Source organism: Pleurodeles waltl, chromosome 4_1 (assembly GCF_031143425.1).
Source record: "Pleurodeles waltl isolate 20211129_DDA chromosome 4_1, aPleWal1.hap1.20221129, whole genome shotgun sequence".
In the NCBI taxonomy this organism is placed as follows: Eukaryota; Metazoa; Chordata; class Amphibia; order Caudata; family Salamandridae; genus Pleurodeles; species Pleurodeles waltl.
The window spans coordinates 699,347,273-699,366,582 of NC_090442.1; the positions used below are offsets into that span (position 1 = coordinate 699,347,273).

Here is a 19,310-nt window from a genome sequence, read left to right on the forward strand (position 1 = left end):
TGAAAACAAAATCCCCTAGTATTCACAAAGTATGGGTAGGTTGGCAAACCATAGCTCTAATATCTGGCATGCAAACCATAACCCACACATTATGTAGAGCAAGAAGCCACGGGAACTACTTAGGCAAGCCATGGGTCCAATATAAAAATAAATAAAAAAGGGCAAACCGCTGAATTCATTGCAATCTTGGCAAAAACAAGTAGAAAGAAGAGAGGTTCTCTGACTGTCAAGTGTCAAATGAAAACTAACAAGAAGAATTATGTCAACCTGCGACATACGTGTTGCATGCATTTTTCCAATCCGTGGCAAGAGGGTCCTCATAACCACACTCTTTGTGTGGTGTATTACGTTGTTGCCTGCTGTGGTGATGCTGATTCTAATATTCATTCTAAGAGTCTCCACGCTGGGAGGATTGCATGTTCTGTCAAGGCTCCGTCATGCATTGCTGTGTTTGCCCACTGTGACAGTTGGTTCCTGATGTTATTTGGATCAGACATGCATAAATCCTGTTGCAGCAAATCTCAACGAATTTGTGATCCTTGACTTTCACAATTTAGCCATGAGCTAATGTTCCTGCGTGCTACCTACCCACGCATACGACCTCAAAAGACAGTACAGATCTAATGAATTACCAGCATCTAAGGAGATTGATTCTGTTGGAGACCAAACATTATTAATAAAATATGAGTAACCAAAACAAAATGATTACTGTGTGTTAAAAGCTCTAAACAGAGAAACGTGTAAAAAAAATAAAATGCGCATGTTTAAAATGTGGTCGACATGGTCTCCGCCACCTAGATTTCTATGTGAAATAATAAAGGTCTGCGAAAATATATTCTGATGTATCATAATTACATGAACTGCAAAACTAATGATTTGAAATCATGAGAATTTTTTTTATTATTCTTGAATTAGCATTGGTTAAAAAAGTCCTACTTTTTAGTATTTTTCCAGAAACACAGTGTTGAAATGTTATGCTGACTTTACTGAAATACTTTTACAAACATTGTTTATTAGACATCCTATTGAAAGCTCACAGTGGAAAGCTACTGCTTTCTCAGTTGTGTTCACTCTGTACTCCCTTGTGATAAATATTGCAAGTTTGAACAACGAGCCTTAGTTTCTGGTAGGAAGTAATGCTAGCTCAATGTCCTGTTCTGTGCTGTCTTTAACAAAGTTATTGTTACACGTAAACTGCCAACCGGACAGAAGCGTCAACATGAGCCTATCTTGAGGAAGGAATGAAGAAAGATGCGAATGGAAAAGGAAAGGAATCCAGTTGGTTGCTCACTATCACATCTCAGTCTTGTCCAATAGAAGCCTAGCTAGTGATTTTTGGGACTTTCATTTAGCAAAGGTTTAGGTAATTTAAGTCCAATTCCATTCAGTTTCTTTCCACTTCAGTTCTTTCCACTTTCAATTATGTGCAGCTCTTCTGTCCAACTACTTCTGATTTTAACAGTCCAGATACCTTAGGCCCAACATTACTGAACTGTTGCCCCTTTCCATGTTCCTGATGCTGACCGCTGAAGACCTGCTGTTCCTGTGCTCTGCTGATGAAGACTCTGCTGGCTCCTCTTTCACGTAGGAGAGATATAACCAAGGTGCATTTTTTTGTCTTTGCAGGTTTTTCCCCTTAGAAATCCAACAGCATATTTTTGTTTGCGACATTTTTGTCTTATTTTTTTATTTTTGCATGTGCAAAGTCCAGCTCCACACATGCTTTCTGAATCAGAATTTGGTAGCTAGGATGTCTCACCCAACCATTAAATTGAATATCTAGTAACTGATTATGATTGATTCAATTGCACAATTAATGAGTTCTGTAGCTATTTCTCAAATAATTCTGTTATTATTCTGAATAATTCTTTTGGTGTGTTTAATGGTGATTGCACTTATTAGACTAATCTTTTTCATCAAGCTTTGGATAGCCTGTGTTGTTTCTGTATTGCTATCATCTGGTTTTGCGCATCATTTAAGTGACCTTAGCACTGTTAATATAATGGCAATAAATGTTTAAACTTTACTAAATTGGTGTGGTGATTTATGACCATGTAGGTCATGGTGCGTATAAATTACTGACTCCTCACTGAATATTGTTGTTCATGGTTATTAGTTCTCATTGTTTGTTTTGATGATCTTATCACTCCTGTGTGAGTCAAAAAAAATTGACTCGACCTCTGAGGTTAGTAGATGTCACTGCCCTATTACATGTCACCTTAGCCTAATATTAGGAGGTCACACGCCCACACTTCTATTAACCTGAAACAGCGCAAGGTTTGTGAACCGCCTTTTGAGGCCGAACCGACCTGACTACAAAGACTATTCTTTTGCCAAGACTGAGGTACCTGGACACTATTGGGACTACTTTAAGGTGTGTGTGCCTGTTTTCCCTCAAGCCCCAAACTTGTGCTCTCATGACCGGCTATGTCGTGCTTCTTACCTCCTGCGAGCAGCTGCTGTCACAGCCAGTCCCCATGTCCTCACGCAACCACTGCGTTATCGCCTTCTTCGTCAGCCCGTGCACCCTCTTTCGAGTGGCATCTGCGTCACTGCCTGCTCGTCTGGGCTCACGTATGTCAGCCCAGGCGCAATTAGTCCATCGCCCATCCTGTTGAACGACGCAACAAGAGTTCATTTTGTTTTGGGATGCAGCGGCACACACGCTGTAACTTTATAGTGTGTCTGGAACATCCGGTTTTTAGCAGTTACAATCACACATACTTCTGACATGCATGGTGTGCCAAGCTTGATCTTGATGTGTGCTCAAGCATTCAGTGACACACACTTTAAATACATACAGCGTGCCACACTGGATCGTGTCACTATCCGTGGCACACACTAACAGATCAGATGTGCAAGTGTTTCTAAAGCTCAGTTGTGGTTTCAAAAATTTAGTGACATGCACACTCAAAATTGCATGTCACTGATCAACTGGGTAGTAAACTCTTCAAATTAGCAGCTAAAATACTGCTGCATGAGACTATCAACTGCCTGGTGTTGCTCACATGTAAAAAAAAATTGAACAACAATCAGTTTCTTCAATTTTTTAACCGCTTCCTGATGCTCATGAAGTTCATTTTCCTCATTGGAAGCTTCACGTATTGGCGGTAAAAGTTCATAAATTGCCTGACCTCCAAATTATAACTCATGTCCAGTTAAAACATATGCCGCTCTGAACAGTACTTGTTACATCCAATGGCGGCCAAATATTTTGTGAAAGTTCTAGAGCAGGTCTTTCAATTTATAGAAGGACACCCTGTTGTTTGCAAAAACTGTGGTGATGCATTTACACTCTGCATAGTTGATGACAACTCAAACAGCCCACTAGGTTTTCCCAAAAATGGGTGAATGTGGAAGAAAACATTTTCAGAATTAATATGAGCACACCGAGAATACAAGGTATGTGTGTCACAAACCAACTTCAAAAGAAAATGTTAGGGCTACTGGGTTAAATCCGTGAGTCTTTATGAACATGAGCCACTGGATATATGAATCAACAGTATACATGACAATGAACGCCTCCAATACACATTGCCCATCCAGACACACTATGTCGAGTGTGTCACTGAACACTTGAACCAAAACTGAGACTTGGCAACACTTGCACATATGACCTTTAAGTGTGCGTGCAATCTTTAAAGATCAACAAGTGCTAAATATTTAAAGATAGCAACACCTAGTCTTCATCCTGTTGAGCTACCTGAGGGACCATGGTCAAAGTTGGCAGTACATTTTATTGGTCCATTTAAGGTCGTATCCCACAGGCTTTAAATTGTACTTGTTGATTATTACAGCAAGCAGTGGGAAGCTGAATTCATTGAGGAACCAAACACCAATGCTGGCATTACATTTCTTTGCTAAATGTTTCTAAGAGAGAGGTTTCCTAAAGAGTTAGTGTCTGACAATGGGGTCCAATTTGTAACAAAGGAAATCAAATAATTTTTGTCAAAATGTTAAATCACTCACAAAAGGGTGGCTCTGTATCATCCACAATCAAATGGTTTGATGGAGAAAATGAATCATACACTTGTGGCACCGGTGGAGCGTGAACAGTGGGCAGTTGCAAACAAAGCGGATGTACAGGAAGCTGTGGACAGCATGTTGTTGTCTCATCACACTATTCCCAAATGTGTTACCGCCAAGACTCCATTTGAAATCATGAGATGTTGTCTGCCAGCATCTCAAATGTGCCCAAGCATGGTTGAAGAGATGCCATTCTCATTCAGAGCATGAATGGATCACAGATATAAAAATTCATTTACAAGTTGAAGTTTCCCTGATGAAAATAAAACAGTGGTTTGAAGTCAAACATAGGGTCAATATCCCTTAAAGTAGGATCCAAATGGGAGACTGGGTGCGTATTATAGAACCCACTCATGTGGCAAAGGGTTTATCAAAGTTTAGGAAGTCCATTAAGGTTGATGCTATTAAGTGGTAGTGCTGTTAAAGAGTAAAGTGAATGGCGGAATCTGAGTAGGGCAGCTAATGTGACAATGAAGGTGATATGGAAGACTATACCAGATGTGAATAACGATAGTCTGCAAGGTAAACCTGATAAGAATATTTGACTGCCAAATCATTCTGGATGTAGTCAATGAACTGGCAGAGGAAAAAGTTATATAAAAAAAAACATGGAGGTTTCGATCTTCGATGCAATGTTATTTTGTTTCTTTCATGAATTCATAAATATTCTGCAACTATATTATGTAAATTGAACATCTGGTTCCAGGTGTTTACATGTTCAATGTATTTTATGTTAGTTTATTTTTAATTTTAATTTTGTGTATCGATCTTTGAGTAAGCCTATGCAGGTTTAAAGTTTTATGTACAGAGAGGAAGATGTGGTGATGTTAATTCTAATGTTAATTCTAAGATTCTCTTTGCTGGTAGGATTCTATGTTCTGTCACAGTTCTCTCGTGGAATGCTCTGTTTGCTCAGGGTGACAGTTGGCTCCTGGTGGTGTTTGGATCAGACATAAATAAATGCCGTTTTAGAAAATCTCTATGAAATTGTGATCCTTGACTTCAACACCTGCTTTTGCATCTTCAATGTATGAATGCAGGGGATATCCCATATCCTCAAATACTCCATACAAAGTAAAAACCTTAATAATGTTTCCTTATTGAATTCTACCCAGTTTCACTCATGGGTTTCCCTTCGTATCCACGTTAGTGTCCCATCGGTCCGTCAAATAATGTGTTGCTATTAATGCACCTACATTTACTTTGAAGCTAATGTGACTTTTGATCAAAATCCCTAAATCCACTTTGGTTGCCAGAACGAAAATAGATCATGGTTTGGATGTACATAGGGAAGACATTCTCCTACTTTATTCAGTAACGTGCTATGGCAAGGATTTTAAGCACCCACTGAGGGCAAAACTGACTATCTGCTTTGACCTTAAAAGCATCAAATCAGGTCTCTTTACTAAAGAGCAAAGCAGCAAAATGACATTTTGTCTAAGACAGCAAAAGACAAACAACCATCCTCTGGTTGTATTGCAGGTTTGGAGGCCTTTGGCATATATTTGAAAGTCAGAATCAGAAAGAAACATTATTCAATGGTCATGTGTTTAAGGATCATATGAAATGCTGTTGTCTGCCTACACAAGTACCCTTATGGGTTCTTCAAGTTTCCGATTAAGCAGGACAACCCACAAAAAAAATGAAAAGGCTATACATCTAACGCTCATACGCTGTGCCAGCAGGAGAAGATAAAAAGGTTTGGTATGAATGGTTATAAAAAACTGATATATATTATATATTTACCTAGGGGTGGTTGCCACTAGGTAGTTATAGGTATGACCTAGTTTCTATATGAAAAAAGTGTTGTGATGTTTTTTACTTGCCTATCACTTTGGCGCTGCTTGACTTATCTTCACGAAACTTTCCAAAAAATGTGCATGTCCATCAGTTGCTGCCTGGAAAGTTTTGGAGTGATTCCTACATTCATTTATCCATTGGGTGTTTGAACAGCAATAGCGCTAAAACTACTGGATGGAATTACACCAAATTTGGCAGAAGGTAGGTCCTGGTCCAGAGAGAGTGCTTTTTTGTTTTGGTATAATTTCATGCCTTAAGGTAACTATAACTTGCGCCCTCGCAATGCACTGCTAACTACCCCACAAATTACGGCACTCATGACATCTTTGATAACATCATTGATAATATCAATGTAATATTTGCAGTAAAATTTTTGACAAAAAAAACTGTGCATGGCGGGGGCACAAGTCATAGTTACCTTAGAGCACGAGTTATAGTTACTTGAGGTAACTATAACTGGAGAATTTCTATGGTTTGGTACGTTGAAAATGTGAGCCTAACTAGAACGTCCCTGTAACCTTTGGTTCATATTATGTATGTGTGTATGTATATGTATATATATATATATATATATATATATATATATAGATAGATAGATAGATAGATAAAATCACCAAAAATCATTTTAAAAAATAGTCAATTTACCTACTTTGTCAAATAGTTTAACCCACTCTTCGCCACAGACATATAAAAAACAATATACTCGTTCTTGTTCATGTAAGTAAACACAGATCGATAGTAAACTGGAAAAATTATGAGGCACTAAGTACATTATTTTACAAGATTTCATCAAAAAAAGGTGTCCAGGTCCTCGAGAGAAAAACTGGTATCGAGAGACTCCCATAAAATGAGTAAAACCAAGATAGATGGAGGAAGTGTTTTTGTATGCTTGAAATTGTGCGCCACTGCAATTCTTGGCTTCAACAATCAAATCCTAAAAGCTATGTGCTCCAAAACCAGTAGATTAAGAGAATACTCGAGAAGCATGCGACTCTAGGGAGGAAATCATAATGAAACTATGCCTGCTATCAAATGACATCAGCTATGAATAATGCCCTTCACAGAACATTTGTTTCCACAAAGAAAATACAAAATTGAATAAGAAACATACCTTTTCGTGTTTGTGCTTTTCCTTTTCCTTGTCTTTCTTTTCTTTTTCTTTCTTATCCTTTTCTTTTTCCTTGGCCTTCTCTTTCTCTTTCTCCTTCTTTTTCTTTTTTTCCTTTTTATCCTTTTTCTTTTCTTTATCCTTTAGCTTCTCTTTTTCTTCAAACAACAGTTTTTCAGGAAACAGTGGTGATAAGTTTGGTAGCAAAGAGGGAAGCCTTACTCCTGTTGGAGTGCTAAACATCGGTAAGGCCATATCTTTGGAAGACAACATAATTGGTGTAGATGGTGACTTTAACTTTTCTTCTTTGCCCTTCTCCTTTGATTTCTCTTTCTTTTCTTTATCTCTCTTCCCCTTTTCTTTATCTTTCTTTTTATCCTTATGTCTATCTCTCTCACGTCGCCCACTACCATCTTTTTGTCTTACTTTGAGGTCACTTTCCTCAAAATCTTTCATTTTAAATTTGTATGACTCAAGATCATCATCTTTAGACAAGTCTTTCCACAATAACTTCATGTCTTTGTTTACATCTTTGTCTTTATCCTTATCTCTGTTTTTCTCTTTGTCCTTATTTTTTTCTTTATTTCTCTCTTTATCCTTTTGCTTCTCCCTCTCTTTTTTCCGCATTTTTGTTTTCAGATCTTTTTTCAGCTTCTTTTTCACATCAACAGAAGTCATTTTAGTCTTTTCCTCATAGACTTTAAGAAGAGGTTCTGGAGTGGGAGGTGATGCTGAAGGTGAAGAAAAGCACTGAAGACTGCCAGGAATATTGGGAGGAGTTCCCTTTGGAGGAGTACTCATGGGGGGATTTCCCATAGGAGGAGTACCAATGATATTTCCCATGGGGGGATTTCCCATTGGTGGAGTACCAACTGCGGGATTTCCAACAGGAGGTGTACCCAAATTTGCTCGCCTAATCACCTCATTGATCGAATCTTCCATGGTCCATGATGTATCTGAGCTTGATGTAGCACCTGACTGAGGCAGCGGAGTACTTTCACCTTTATGGAGACTGTTGGTAGAAGCTGAAAGTTTAGGTGTTGTGGGTTCTGAAATAGTGAGCCTTCTAGGGCTGGTAAAAACCTCTCCCTCAGATTCTGGACCAGAGGAGAACTCAAAGGGATCAGGTTCTCGATCAGCACACGCACGAGCAATTACAGCATCAATTGAGTCCTCAATTGTTTTGTCTGCTTCTTCAGAGTCTTTTGACTGATTTTCTAGGCTTAAAACTTCTTGTTCAGGTGGCGTTTGTCCGTGCTTTACTTGGATGCTTTCTTTCCCACTCTTTTCATTTATTGTAGCCAACGGGGTTTTTACTGGGGTTTCAGTTTTAATTGCAGGCTGTAAAATATGTACTGGAATCTTTGGACTCTTGGGACTCCTAGGGCTTTTAGCACGTCCGGGTGACTTTTTTTCTTTAATGAGAGCTTTTGGTGAACGTATAGGGCTTCCAAGGACAGCTGTTAATTGAGGCGTTTTAGGTGATTTTGCTTTATGTCCTGGCGAGCTACTTTTTGACTTTGATTTTGACCCGGATTTTGAGTCTGCATTTTTGGGAATTAGATTCTGTGATTTGAAAACTGGAGCCAACATTGGTGGCTCTGGGGTTGCAGGTATTAAGTCTGTGGTTTCCTGCATATGAACCGGTGAAAGCATAGGAGGCACCTTTTGAGAGTTAATCAAGCTAAGAGGTTCTCGTGGTTCCAAAGTTCCATCTAGAACGTCTGCTTTACATGTAGTTATTCGCGGACGTTTCAGATCAGGCATGTCTAGAGTTTCTGGACTCTCCAGTGGTCTTTTACCAAAGAAGTTTTCATCATTAACTGATATGTCCTCTTCTAGTAGTTCTTCTTCTTCCAGAGGAACTTGCATGGCTTCTGCTGATGTCCCACCATCTGTGGGCACCTGTTCTTCCTCCTCTTCTGTCAAAAAGTAAATTATTGAATTTTAATGGATTATTGAATCAGGGAAGAGAGCAAAATAAACATTAAACGTCTATTCTGTTCATTAGAATTAAACTGTTCACACTATCAAATTACAAAGGCCACCATTGTAACTAATTATGTAAAAAGGAATTGTGCCTTTTGCCAGCAAACCTTTACCCTCCCTGAATCAAAAGGATGTAATGTACAAGAGGCATCAAGCATGGAGCATCTAAACTTTTTGAACAAATAGCAAGGGAGATGGAGGCAGCAACAACTTTCTGTATACAGTCACAGTTCACTCAAGCCCCAAATGTACCCCATATGACTACTAGACCATTACTTCAATATGGCAAGGAGAGATTTATCACAGTATATAACAATGTACCTGTTCATTTTGTAATTATTATTGATACAAAATAGGTATGCCCCTAACTCTACAGTGTTGGAAAGTGGTTTAATAGTAAGGACAAGTAGATGCCTACACTTAGTAATAAGGCCACAATCACAAATAAGGGCCAGTAAAGATCTCAGTAAATTAATCCTTGCTCAATACTTGGTAGCTTGGCCAACGAGCAGTTAGGCTTAACTTAGGAGACAGGTGTGTAAAGCATTTAATATCAACAAAACAGTAAATCAGCCAACACAAAACAAAAATCCAGCACCAATTTATAGAAATAGTAATTATTTTTATCTTTACAATGACACCAAAATGACAAAAGTCTAATGTAGGGATCCAGAGCTATGAATTTTGAATGATTAAATCAAAAAATTTGATTTCTACCCAACCGTGGACATCTGGGTGCGTCTTCAGGGTCAAAGTCAAAGACTGAAGCGGAACCAGATGGTGCCCAATATTAATACTATGAGGGTAGGTCTCGGTCAAAATTCTACCTTCAGACTTCGTCGTTTTTTTAATGAAGCTTTTTCTTTCGACGTTGAGTGGGTCTCCTCTACAGGCCAGCTTCCATTTCGACAACAGCGGCTTGGCTCAACACGATGCCCCAGTTTACTCCTGGAGGTCGACAGCAAAAAGCGCCATAGCTGTAGTAGGACAAACCTGAAATGGTTCTTTTTGGACTTTTTTTTCAAAAGTGCAACAAACTTCTTGATCTTCTTCCAGAAGGTCCTTTTGGGGTCTTGAGGTCTCCACAAACGTGGTCCAAGGTTCCAGAAATTCTGAGTTGCTTACTGGGAGTTGTGACTACAATTCCCACAATCCACCTGGTCAAATCTGTAAAAGTCTATTGGGTGCTGGTCAGCTGGCTCTTCTTGCAAGACATGATGATGATGAGCTCTTCGTAGCTCCTTTGTACCGGTTGTAATAGAGTCCACTCCTGAATCTTTAGAAGCAAGGCAAAGTCCCTTTTTGTGGTGAAGCCCGGAGTGTGCAGCAGGTGCAGTCCTTTAGAGTGCAGTCCTTCCTGGTGCACACCAAGGGCTCAGCAAGGCAGTCCTCCTCCTGCTTTCTTCCAGCAGGGTTCTCAGTTGCTGGACAGCTCTTCCACTTTTATCCAGGTTCCTGGGCTGGCAAGCAGGGAGGCATCCCTAAGCAATGGGGTGCAAGGTGCTACCTTCTATGATGACCACTTCCAGCGAAGTGTGGCAAATATGAATCTCAGAAAACACTGATGCTCAAAAATTCAAGATGAAGAAAATATCTTCTGGAGGTTCAGGTCTGGCTATGCCCACCCACAGGTGCGGCTAACTTCCAGCCCCTCTCCTAATCTAATTACAGCGGCTCCCAACTGGCAGGCTGTGCAGGAAATGGGGAAGGTCTGGTTTCTTTCCCAAGAGTCTTTCCCTCCTTTGAAAACTAGTTTGGCCACCCCACCCCCTTCCTGGTCTAGCATCTGCTGCTGCAGTTCAACTCCCACCAGATGGTTCCCTTTGTCTCGGCCCAGGCCACTTCACACCTCATTAAGGTAGCTTGGCTCTGCCTGTCAAAGGCTGACCAATCAGGAAAGGCTACTAAAGGGTTTATTTTAGGTACCTTTAGAAAAAAGTTATACAATTCTTTCCTTGCAATAGTTATAATAAATCTAACATTGGCATGTTGCTGGGTTTATTCTAACTATTAATGTGATACCTTGAAAGATATTTTTAACTCAGTTCTATCAAAGTAAGACTATTAATTTTTAATAAAGCATTCCCATGTTAGCCTATGGAGCTAATGCATGACAATGGGGAAACAGAATTAGCAGTTTTTCCCCTCACTAGGGATTATAAAACAACTTTTATAATGTTCCTGCTCATGATTACACTGACCCCTATCCTTCGGGCACCTAGGGTAGACCTTAGGAGTGAAATATGTAAATATAAATTCTTAATTCCAAAGTCAAATTTGGGCTTAATTGTATTTTAAAAGCGGCCAGCAAGGCAGGGCTGACTTTAAAATGAAATCAGACACCCGCAAGTACCTCAACTCCACTGGGTTTCCTAAACCTAAATACCCCCTCATACTAGGGACTCACAGGTAGGTTGTCAGAGCCAATTATAATTATGCCTAATTATCATATAGCTTTTAAATAGAGGCCTGGGTCTGGCTAGCAGAGCGCAGGGCACAGACTCGGTAACAACCAGTATCAGTCAGAGAAATGGGAGTGATCAGGGCCAAAAGGATGACATTCTCACACTCTGCTTTATAGACTGTATCCACCTATTAAAAACCTTATTTTATCAGGTCAGCGTGTGAGTTGTCATACTCTGGGACTGTCCCACAGGCCTGGAACAAATGCTATAATTACTCCCATTGTGAAGAAATTGTCTACTAATCCACTGGTACTGGCCAAGTTGAGGCCTGTTTCTGTCCTTCTAGCTTCTAAACGTAGATTAATTGCTGGGAAGTGCTTGACATTCCTTTTTTTGTTCAAGCTCATATTTTTGACTCTCTATGAACTGGCTTTAGCCAAAGGTAGATTATGGGATCAGTTTTAGTTGCCACTTTGACTTCTGTGGCACAATCAACACTAGAGGCTTAGCAATTCTCATTCTTAGCAACCTATTTGACAGAGTCCCTCGCACCATCCACTGGCAAGATATTGGGGAGGTTGCCAGTAAGACACATTGCCCATTCATGAATTTCCTTATTTTTGGTGAACAGACAACAGGCAAGTACAACCCCTTCCATATTACTCAGCATCTAGCCTTCTAACCAGAAGAGTGTCTCCGAGCTCAGTCTTAAACCTATACTTTCCAACATTTATTTAAATCCATTCAGTCATTTTATCAGGCAATATGGTCTCATATATTATGCTTATGCAGATGATACGCAACTAATTATTAACATACATCTCGACATACAGACTTAAGGCGTATCCAAGAACCATTTAATTCCAGCACCTCCTGGGTGCATCACAATCATCTGAAATTAAAAGGAGAAAAATTAGAGCCAAGGTGGAAACAATTCTTGGTTCCTGGTACTTGAGTCGTGGTGGCCTTCTTTGGGGATCCTTCCTTCTCCAGTGGAAAAGGCAAGAAAAAACAGTGTTATCTTTGATACTAGACTGTTTTGGTCTAGACAATTCTGCATTCTTTTTAGGTGCAGCATGCAAGCACTCTGAGGTGTTGTAATCTATCTCTTGGCTTTTAACCACACCCACTGTACGCTCATCACTATAAATAGTTCATGGGCTTATCTTTCAAAAATCATTGGTAAATGCTTTAAGTTTGTCCCTCCTTTGGGCAGTTTTGTTACCGCCTTGGCCATCGACTCTGGTACACGGACAATTGCACGTCTGTGATATGTTTGACTGTGAGCAAACTTATTTTTCCTTTTGTGTCTCACCTTCTCGCTCATGCGGCCGTGGTGCTTTGAATTCGCTTGCTTATGTCAACTGTTTTACTTTTCATTTTCAATTTATGTGGCAAGTAAAGTCCAGTTAGGAATTTACAACGCTAATAGTTCTAACTTGAACAAACGCGAGACCCATTGGATTGCAGATGCTTGTTTCTAACAGGCGTTGTGTGCAAAAATTCCATTAGTTATTCCAACCTCAGGTTGCAAAACCTTGGTCTAGTCACCTATTTCATCCAAACTAGGTAATGGCAAAAAAATGTATCTTGGTCTGCCTAATTATTTGTTGTCACCCCTTTATATACCTAACAATTCTGTCATGTATATGATTTGAAGCCTGACTAGATGTGAGCACATCTTTGACCAATTAGCAGCACTGAATCGGCTTCCTATTCAAAAGTGTGCTCTCTTTAAATCTATCATGTAGCCTAACGTAAGATAGGCCCGACATTCTTTTGGCTCCTGATTCAGGAGACCATTGATCAGAGGCATTTCTAACCTTCCTGTATTTAGGCAGAGCCTTTAAAATCTGGCTATTTTCTAATGATCTTTAATTTTGGCTCAAACTGTCTACTGCTTCTCTTTCTGATGCCGCCAGGATATGTTATATGGTCTGTGTTGCGCTTTATAAATGTTTGTTCATTCGATTGTTCATTCATATGACTAGTCCACCAGATCGTCTTTCCGGTAAGATCTGCTAGATAACAAATGTTTTCTTAGCTAAACAAGTGACAATAATTGTATATGTTCCAATGAGTTCACACCTGAAGCGTTGCAAATCTTCTAGCAGTGGCTCTTGATAAACATAAGGAGAAGCCAGGCCACTACATTTCTGCCAATTTCTAAGCACAAGAGTTCATTTAGGAGAGTTGTGCTTAACATTTGGTGTTATGCATATTAAATCTGCCTCTCTTTAGAAATATAGTTAAATAAAAGGAATAAATCTGATCAATCACTTGCTCTGAACTCAATAACTTCATCATTAACTTTGACATGTTCAAATCCAGGTAGCACTCAGAAGGTTATGAAGGGTTGACATACGATTGTCACAATAAACCCAACACAAACTCAATTTTTGTACTATCTCACATCTCCAAGATCCTGTTTACTTTGCAAAAGTGCAGCAAATGATGACTAAGAAGGGACTGAGACTCAATCACACAAAGTATGTGCAATTTTATTAAGTCGTTATGTCACTCCGAGAACAAATCTGCTCGTTATCGAGCCCTGTAGGAACAAATCAGTGGTAAGGCAGTGAATGAATGAATCAGAGAGTGAGTGTGTGCGTGCATACCTTTCCTACTTTTGAAGCTTTAAGTCATTCAGATCTATGGTTTTCCCACAAGTACAAGGATGGTTGTAAACCTAGGAAAAAAGCGTCGAGGAAGCTCACACTGTAGAATGGAAATACTTGCTAGACTCAGAGCAACAAGAAACAAGCTCAACGTGGCTGGCAATTTAAAATTGTATTTTCTATTTTGCACGGGTTCCTGTAATTATAGTGAAACAGCAGCATGCGACTCCCTGCTAAAACGTTTTGGTGAGTACTGTTCGTTTACAATAAAATATTTCAAAGTATTCGAATTTTTAACGTTCCATTGATGTGCGTTTAAAAAATGCCTGATTATGATTGATCCAAATTTTTTTTTTACTTTCCAAAAAAAGAAAAATATAACACTCATAACTTTTTTGCTTAAAATAGATTGGTAAGAAAGAAGTAATGCATCAATAGGTTTACAAAATGCTCGGTCACAGAAACAGGGTGACCGGCTAGGTGGAAGTCTTCACTTTAGACTACTGCCGGAAAGCACATTACAATGAGATTTATGACTTTCGACCTGTGTTATGCACATAATTTTGTGGACCACGGAAAAACGTTCTTACTTCACAAAGCCAGTCGCTTCACAAGGTGTAAACATCCGGCACACATAAAACGTCAACAAATATTTTGAGCTGATAAAGTAAACCTGATTTCTACTCTTGTCTAGGTGACTTAATGAGCAGACTATCCAAAATTCAAAGTCCCATTTTCTGCGCCCATATTATCAAGGGCAATATTCAAATTCCTCTTTGCAGTGTACTGAAAAAAAAAACTAAGTAAAAGGTTATAGCTGATCTAACAAAAAAATGAAAAGGCCCTGAAATTCACCATAGAGGTTGAGTAGGGGGCACAATACACACCATAACCCACCTCGCAGACGAGTTTTGCTGTTCTCTTCCCTCAGTCAGTCCTCTGTGTCTAAGCTCATTGTCTGAGCTGATTTGACTTGCCTTGCTCAACGTAGTGTCTTACATTCATTCGAACTTCTCACCCCACTTTATGCTATCATATTTGAAACAGGGTTCAAACGATCGCCTTTTAGATTCAGCTCCTATCGAAAGTTTTTAGTCTGCACAGAGATTCCTTTGCAGAGCATTACACGCATAAATAATGTAGTGTGGTTACACAAAATAGAAAATGGGAACAAGTGTCAAATTAATGATGTACCAATCCAGAAATAATTCACCACAAATTAGACACCGTCATTACCTGGTGTGATTTTAGCTATATCCTTGGCGCTGCTTAGTCACCGAGGCATGGAGAAAGGCAGCAAGTTAACCATAAGTCTTGGAAGGTATACTCAGATTTTTTTTGTATTGTTAACTTTATGTTTTTTAAAGTTCTTTATCACTGCGAGGCTATACTGCTCTACCTTACCTAAATCTCCTTCACATTAGTCTGCAGCCTGTCTGAAGGTTCCAGTTCAGGACTGTCATCCCATGAATGCTATACCGCTGTTTAACAGGCACGAAAGTAAAGCAGCCAGGTTAGGAAGGACGGCACGGTTCAAAGATTAGACCATTACACAAAGCAAATGATGAGCCCAACATTAATCCACAGATTAAAGAGAGCCACTGATGACTGTGAGAAACAATATAAAGCGGTTGTAAATAGTGAGCACCTAATGTTAAATTACCATTGATAAAAATAAACTGATGCCACTAAACCTCTTATGGGCAATAAATTGAACCACTGACAAACGTAGTTGCTTATGATAAGAACAGCAGATGCTATCAAAACACAGACTATACCGAGTTATTGATATCACTGAGGCAGATGGTACTGTGTCTCTAACAGCATGGACCACTCGATGATAGTGCTGAGCCTCTGGTAATTTTCATAATAGTCAATCAGTTACAATATTGAATCACTGATAGTTAAGGGACATTATATTGAGAAGCAATTTGCTTTAGCATTCTGGACATTTATTTGGGATTCTAATTAACCCTAATTGAATACCAATGAATGACATACACTGAAGGCATCAAATGTGGTTTATTGCCCATCCCACAATCACATGACCAGACCCGAAGACCAGCAATGAGGGGAATAAGTCATATTAAAATCCGTTCCCTTCCAAACCTACCCCTACAAGCAAATTAACAAGTAGACCATTTGCCTCAGAGGTTCCGGGAACCTGGTTTTCAGCACAGATCAGCAATTATTCCCAGCATTATAAGCCCATGGACTGAATGAATCTGAACATTACCATACAGGAACCTAATAACATTTCTTTTGGGCAATTTTATGTTCTACTAGTTTTTTTTGTGTGTTTTTTTTTTTTTTACAAACGTTTGTAAAATCTGCATAGTCCAACATGTATCACTAAGAGGTAAGCTGTTCCAACAAGTCACCCTCAAGCTCAATTAACATTCCATTTGTACCTTTTTTTTTTTTTTTAAAGTCCCTAAACTATCATTACAAAGGTATCTCTCCAATATAATCGGTTATCTGTAAGCATGTTAATATCTATGGCTTGTCACAGAAACCCACTGTGTGCAACAGTATTTGCAACACACACTATATACAAAAGAAACCAGCCAGGTGAAATTCAGATGACAAGGGTGCTTTCAAACAGGTATTTTCTGGGTGTTACTTTAAAGGTACAGAGGTTGATAGCTGTCAGTCCAAAGGAAAGGTCAGTCCACCAAGAGGGATGCCAAGAAAGAAAAAACTGAAGTATACAAAAAAAAGTGATGGATGGAACGCTTGAATTAAGCAAAACCACCGGTAATTACTCTGGGCCGCATCTCAGTCGATCAGTATTTTGCACACCATGCCACCTCAGTTCGGAAACAGCTCCATGCAACTCAGCCTTGACCCTGCTCTAACTAGAACAGTTCAGCCCAAACTGCCAGGGCAGGTCCACCCTGAACTGTAACACAAGCAACCCAGGACTGGTTGTGTCCTAGTTATGGGTTCATCAGCCAGATACAGCTTGGTTGCAGTGACACAGTATGCAGGGGACCCACATCTGGGCAGACCCACCCCACTTAGGGTGACAATCTGAAGCATACAAAAACGTTATGGTGGAATACTTGAAATTAATTCAAGCATTTCATCCATCACCTTGTTGTTGCAGTTGATGCCCTAAGTGCAACAGGAATGCCCAGACGTAGGCCTCATACTCACTGTGCCACTGGAATCAAGCTATACCTGGCTGAAGAGTCCTTGTCAGGGTAAAACTGGTCCTAGGTTGCTTGTATTCTGGTTGGACCTGGCGTAGCAGTTTAGGCTGAACTTTTCCCATGAGGAGCAGGGACAAGGCTTGAATCTTGAGATGAGCCAAGCGTTCACAGTGCTGTAAAAATTTTACAGAGTGAATAGATAACTAGCAAGTAAATGAAGATGGCTAGCACAGGACAAGGTGGAGCGGACCAATGGATGGATTTGCTCACTGGAGTGAGAAACTTGCCTAAGACACCAAATTCACAGTGAAACCATTTGCTGTTGCCTGCAATTGAAGGTGGATCTCAGATGGCTGGACAGAGTTCAAGAAGAAACATTTAGGACTGGTGAAAGTAGTGGGTAAAAACTATGGCATCAGCTACAGTAGAAAAACAGCTTGCTAAAAATGACCTTTAATTGTAGTTTTGGTAGAGGGAAAGGGGGGGTATTACAGATGTTGAGCAAGTGGCAGCTAGTAGAGTTGGTAGAAGACCTGACTAAGGCGTAGAGTCAATTTTTGTGGAAAAGAAAAGAATGGACCTACTGTGAATGGTATAGGACGCAGTGGCAGAGGACATGTAGTTAACCTCAGTCCAGTGCTTAATGGCAGAGGCAAGCAACTTGAGCTTTTCTTTTAGAGACAAGAGGAGAAGACGTTCTGAATGCCACCAGCAAAATAGATAGTTGGGCAAATTGACCCTGCAGATATGAGAAGAGACTGGTTGTCTATTGAAGAAAAGGAGATCAAATGAAAATAGTTTAGTAGTGAGGTGTGTTCAGAGCTGGAAGAGTGCATAAGCACAAAGCAGAAAGGTTTGACAGCTCTGGAGGATAGGAAGAAGGCAGCATCCACCACTAATGTCGAAGACAGCCATGGTGATAAAGTCAGTGCTGCGGAAAACAAAAACATCAAGGAGAATGAATATAGGCATGAGGTGGTTGCAGTAGCACCTGTTAGCAAGCACATATTTTCCAACTTTCCCTACATTTAGAAGAGTGCTTCATCTCCAACTTCTATTTGGAAAACAAGTTAGTTATTTTAGAAAGTAGGGGAATATCATAATTATTGGTTTTACGCTGCAGATTCTATTAATAGGCACTGGAAAAGCCAATAGGGCTTATTTGCCAACCCTTTTACTGATACTGTTTCAAATTAGTAAAAAGAAAAAAATGCTTGTCTGACAAAGAGCATCACCAAAACAAAAAAAAGTTACTGATTGTAAGTAAGGCTCTCTCTGGTGGGTACTCTAATCACAAATTCCTCATCTCTAGAATAATCCAAGGCTCCAAAAAGGAATATGGATTTTTAAACAGAAGCTGTCTTGACACATTGGCAGGTGGCATCCTCTGTCTCCACAAAAGCCTCAAACCGCTCCAAAAGTGAAGGTGCAGAGACATATATATCCTTATATATCTGCCACATAAGCGTGCTGACGTCGGTTTTGAATTTCACTCTTCTGTGTCCCTTGATAGGTCGATCATGTCAACTCTGTGGTGACAGTGTGCGATACTACCTAGGATCTTTTTAACAAACACAGAAGTCAGGGGAGGGAGGCAGGGGTTGAGAGGCATCTGCAGACAGATAAGAGTATCCACCAAAAAGAGCATTACCGAAAGTAAGCAACTTGTTCTTCTGATGGCTACGTCTAACCAAAGATTCCTCACATTTAGATTGGATACCCAAGCAGTAACAATGAAAAGGTAGATGGCCTAAGAAATGAGCTCACAAAAAAGTCCTGCAGAACCGAGTGGGCAAAATGGCCCTCTGCAGATCTGACTGGCAAAGAAGTAGTGCTTGTTGAGTATACACATAGATGCTGATGTCGCAGATGTCAAAGACTGGAACTTCCTTCACCAACATGATCAAGAAAACCTCTGACTTTTTGGTTTGGCTGGAGTAAGCCAATAGGCCCTCAGGGCGTTTCTTCTTGGCCAGTGCATGGCATGTCTAAGTTCAGCCGATCTACCAGAACAGGCAAATCAAAAGAAGTGATGGTCATGTTCACAGTAGTTCACAGTGTTCTCTATATAAACAAAGAGGGCTCCTATCGTATCAAGCTGGAGAAGCCTCTCCCCGCTTCCTTCGACAGATGTTTCTGAAAATAAAAGGCTATTAGGCTTGTGGACTGACCCACGTGGAAGGGCAATACAACCTTTGCCAGAAGGAAT

At 39.9% G+C, this 19,310-nt stretch overlaps 1 protein-coding gene across 3 annotated transcripts in view; it reads right to left on the bottom strand.

Moving 5' to 3' along the window:
- Positions 1–19,310, bottom strand: part of TAF3 (TATA-box binding protein associated factor 3) — a 473,792-nt gene that overhangs the window by 187,941 nt on the left and 266,541 nt on the right. The window contains exons 3-4 of one of the 3 annotated variants that reach the window (XM_069229258.1): positions 6,938–8,853; positions 2,444–2,611 (exon numbers count right to left, since the gene is read on the bottom strand). In XM_069229258.1, the coding sequence (XP_069085359.1) occupies positions 2,444–2,611; positions 6,938–8,853 (2,084 nt within the window). Of the gene's footprint in view, positions 1–2,443; positions 2,612–6,937; positions 8,857–19,310 lie in introns of all 3 variants that reach the window. The other 2 variants (XM_069229257.1, XM_069229259.1) reach the window with 2 other exon arrangements.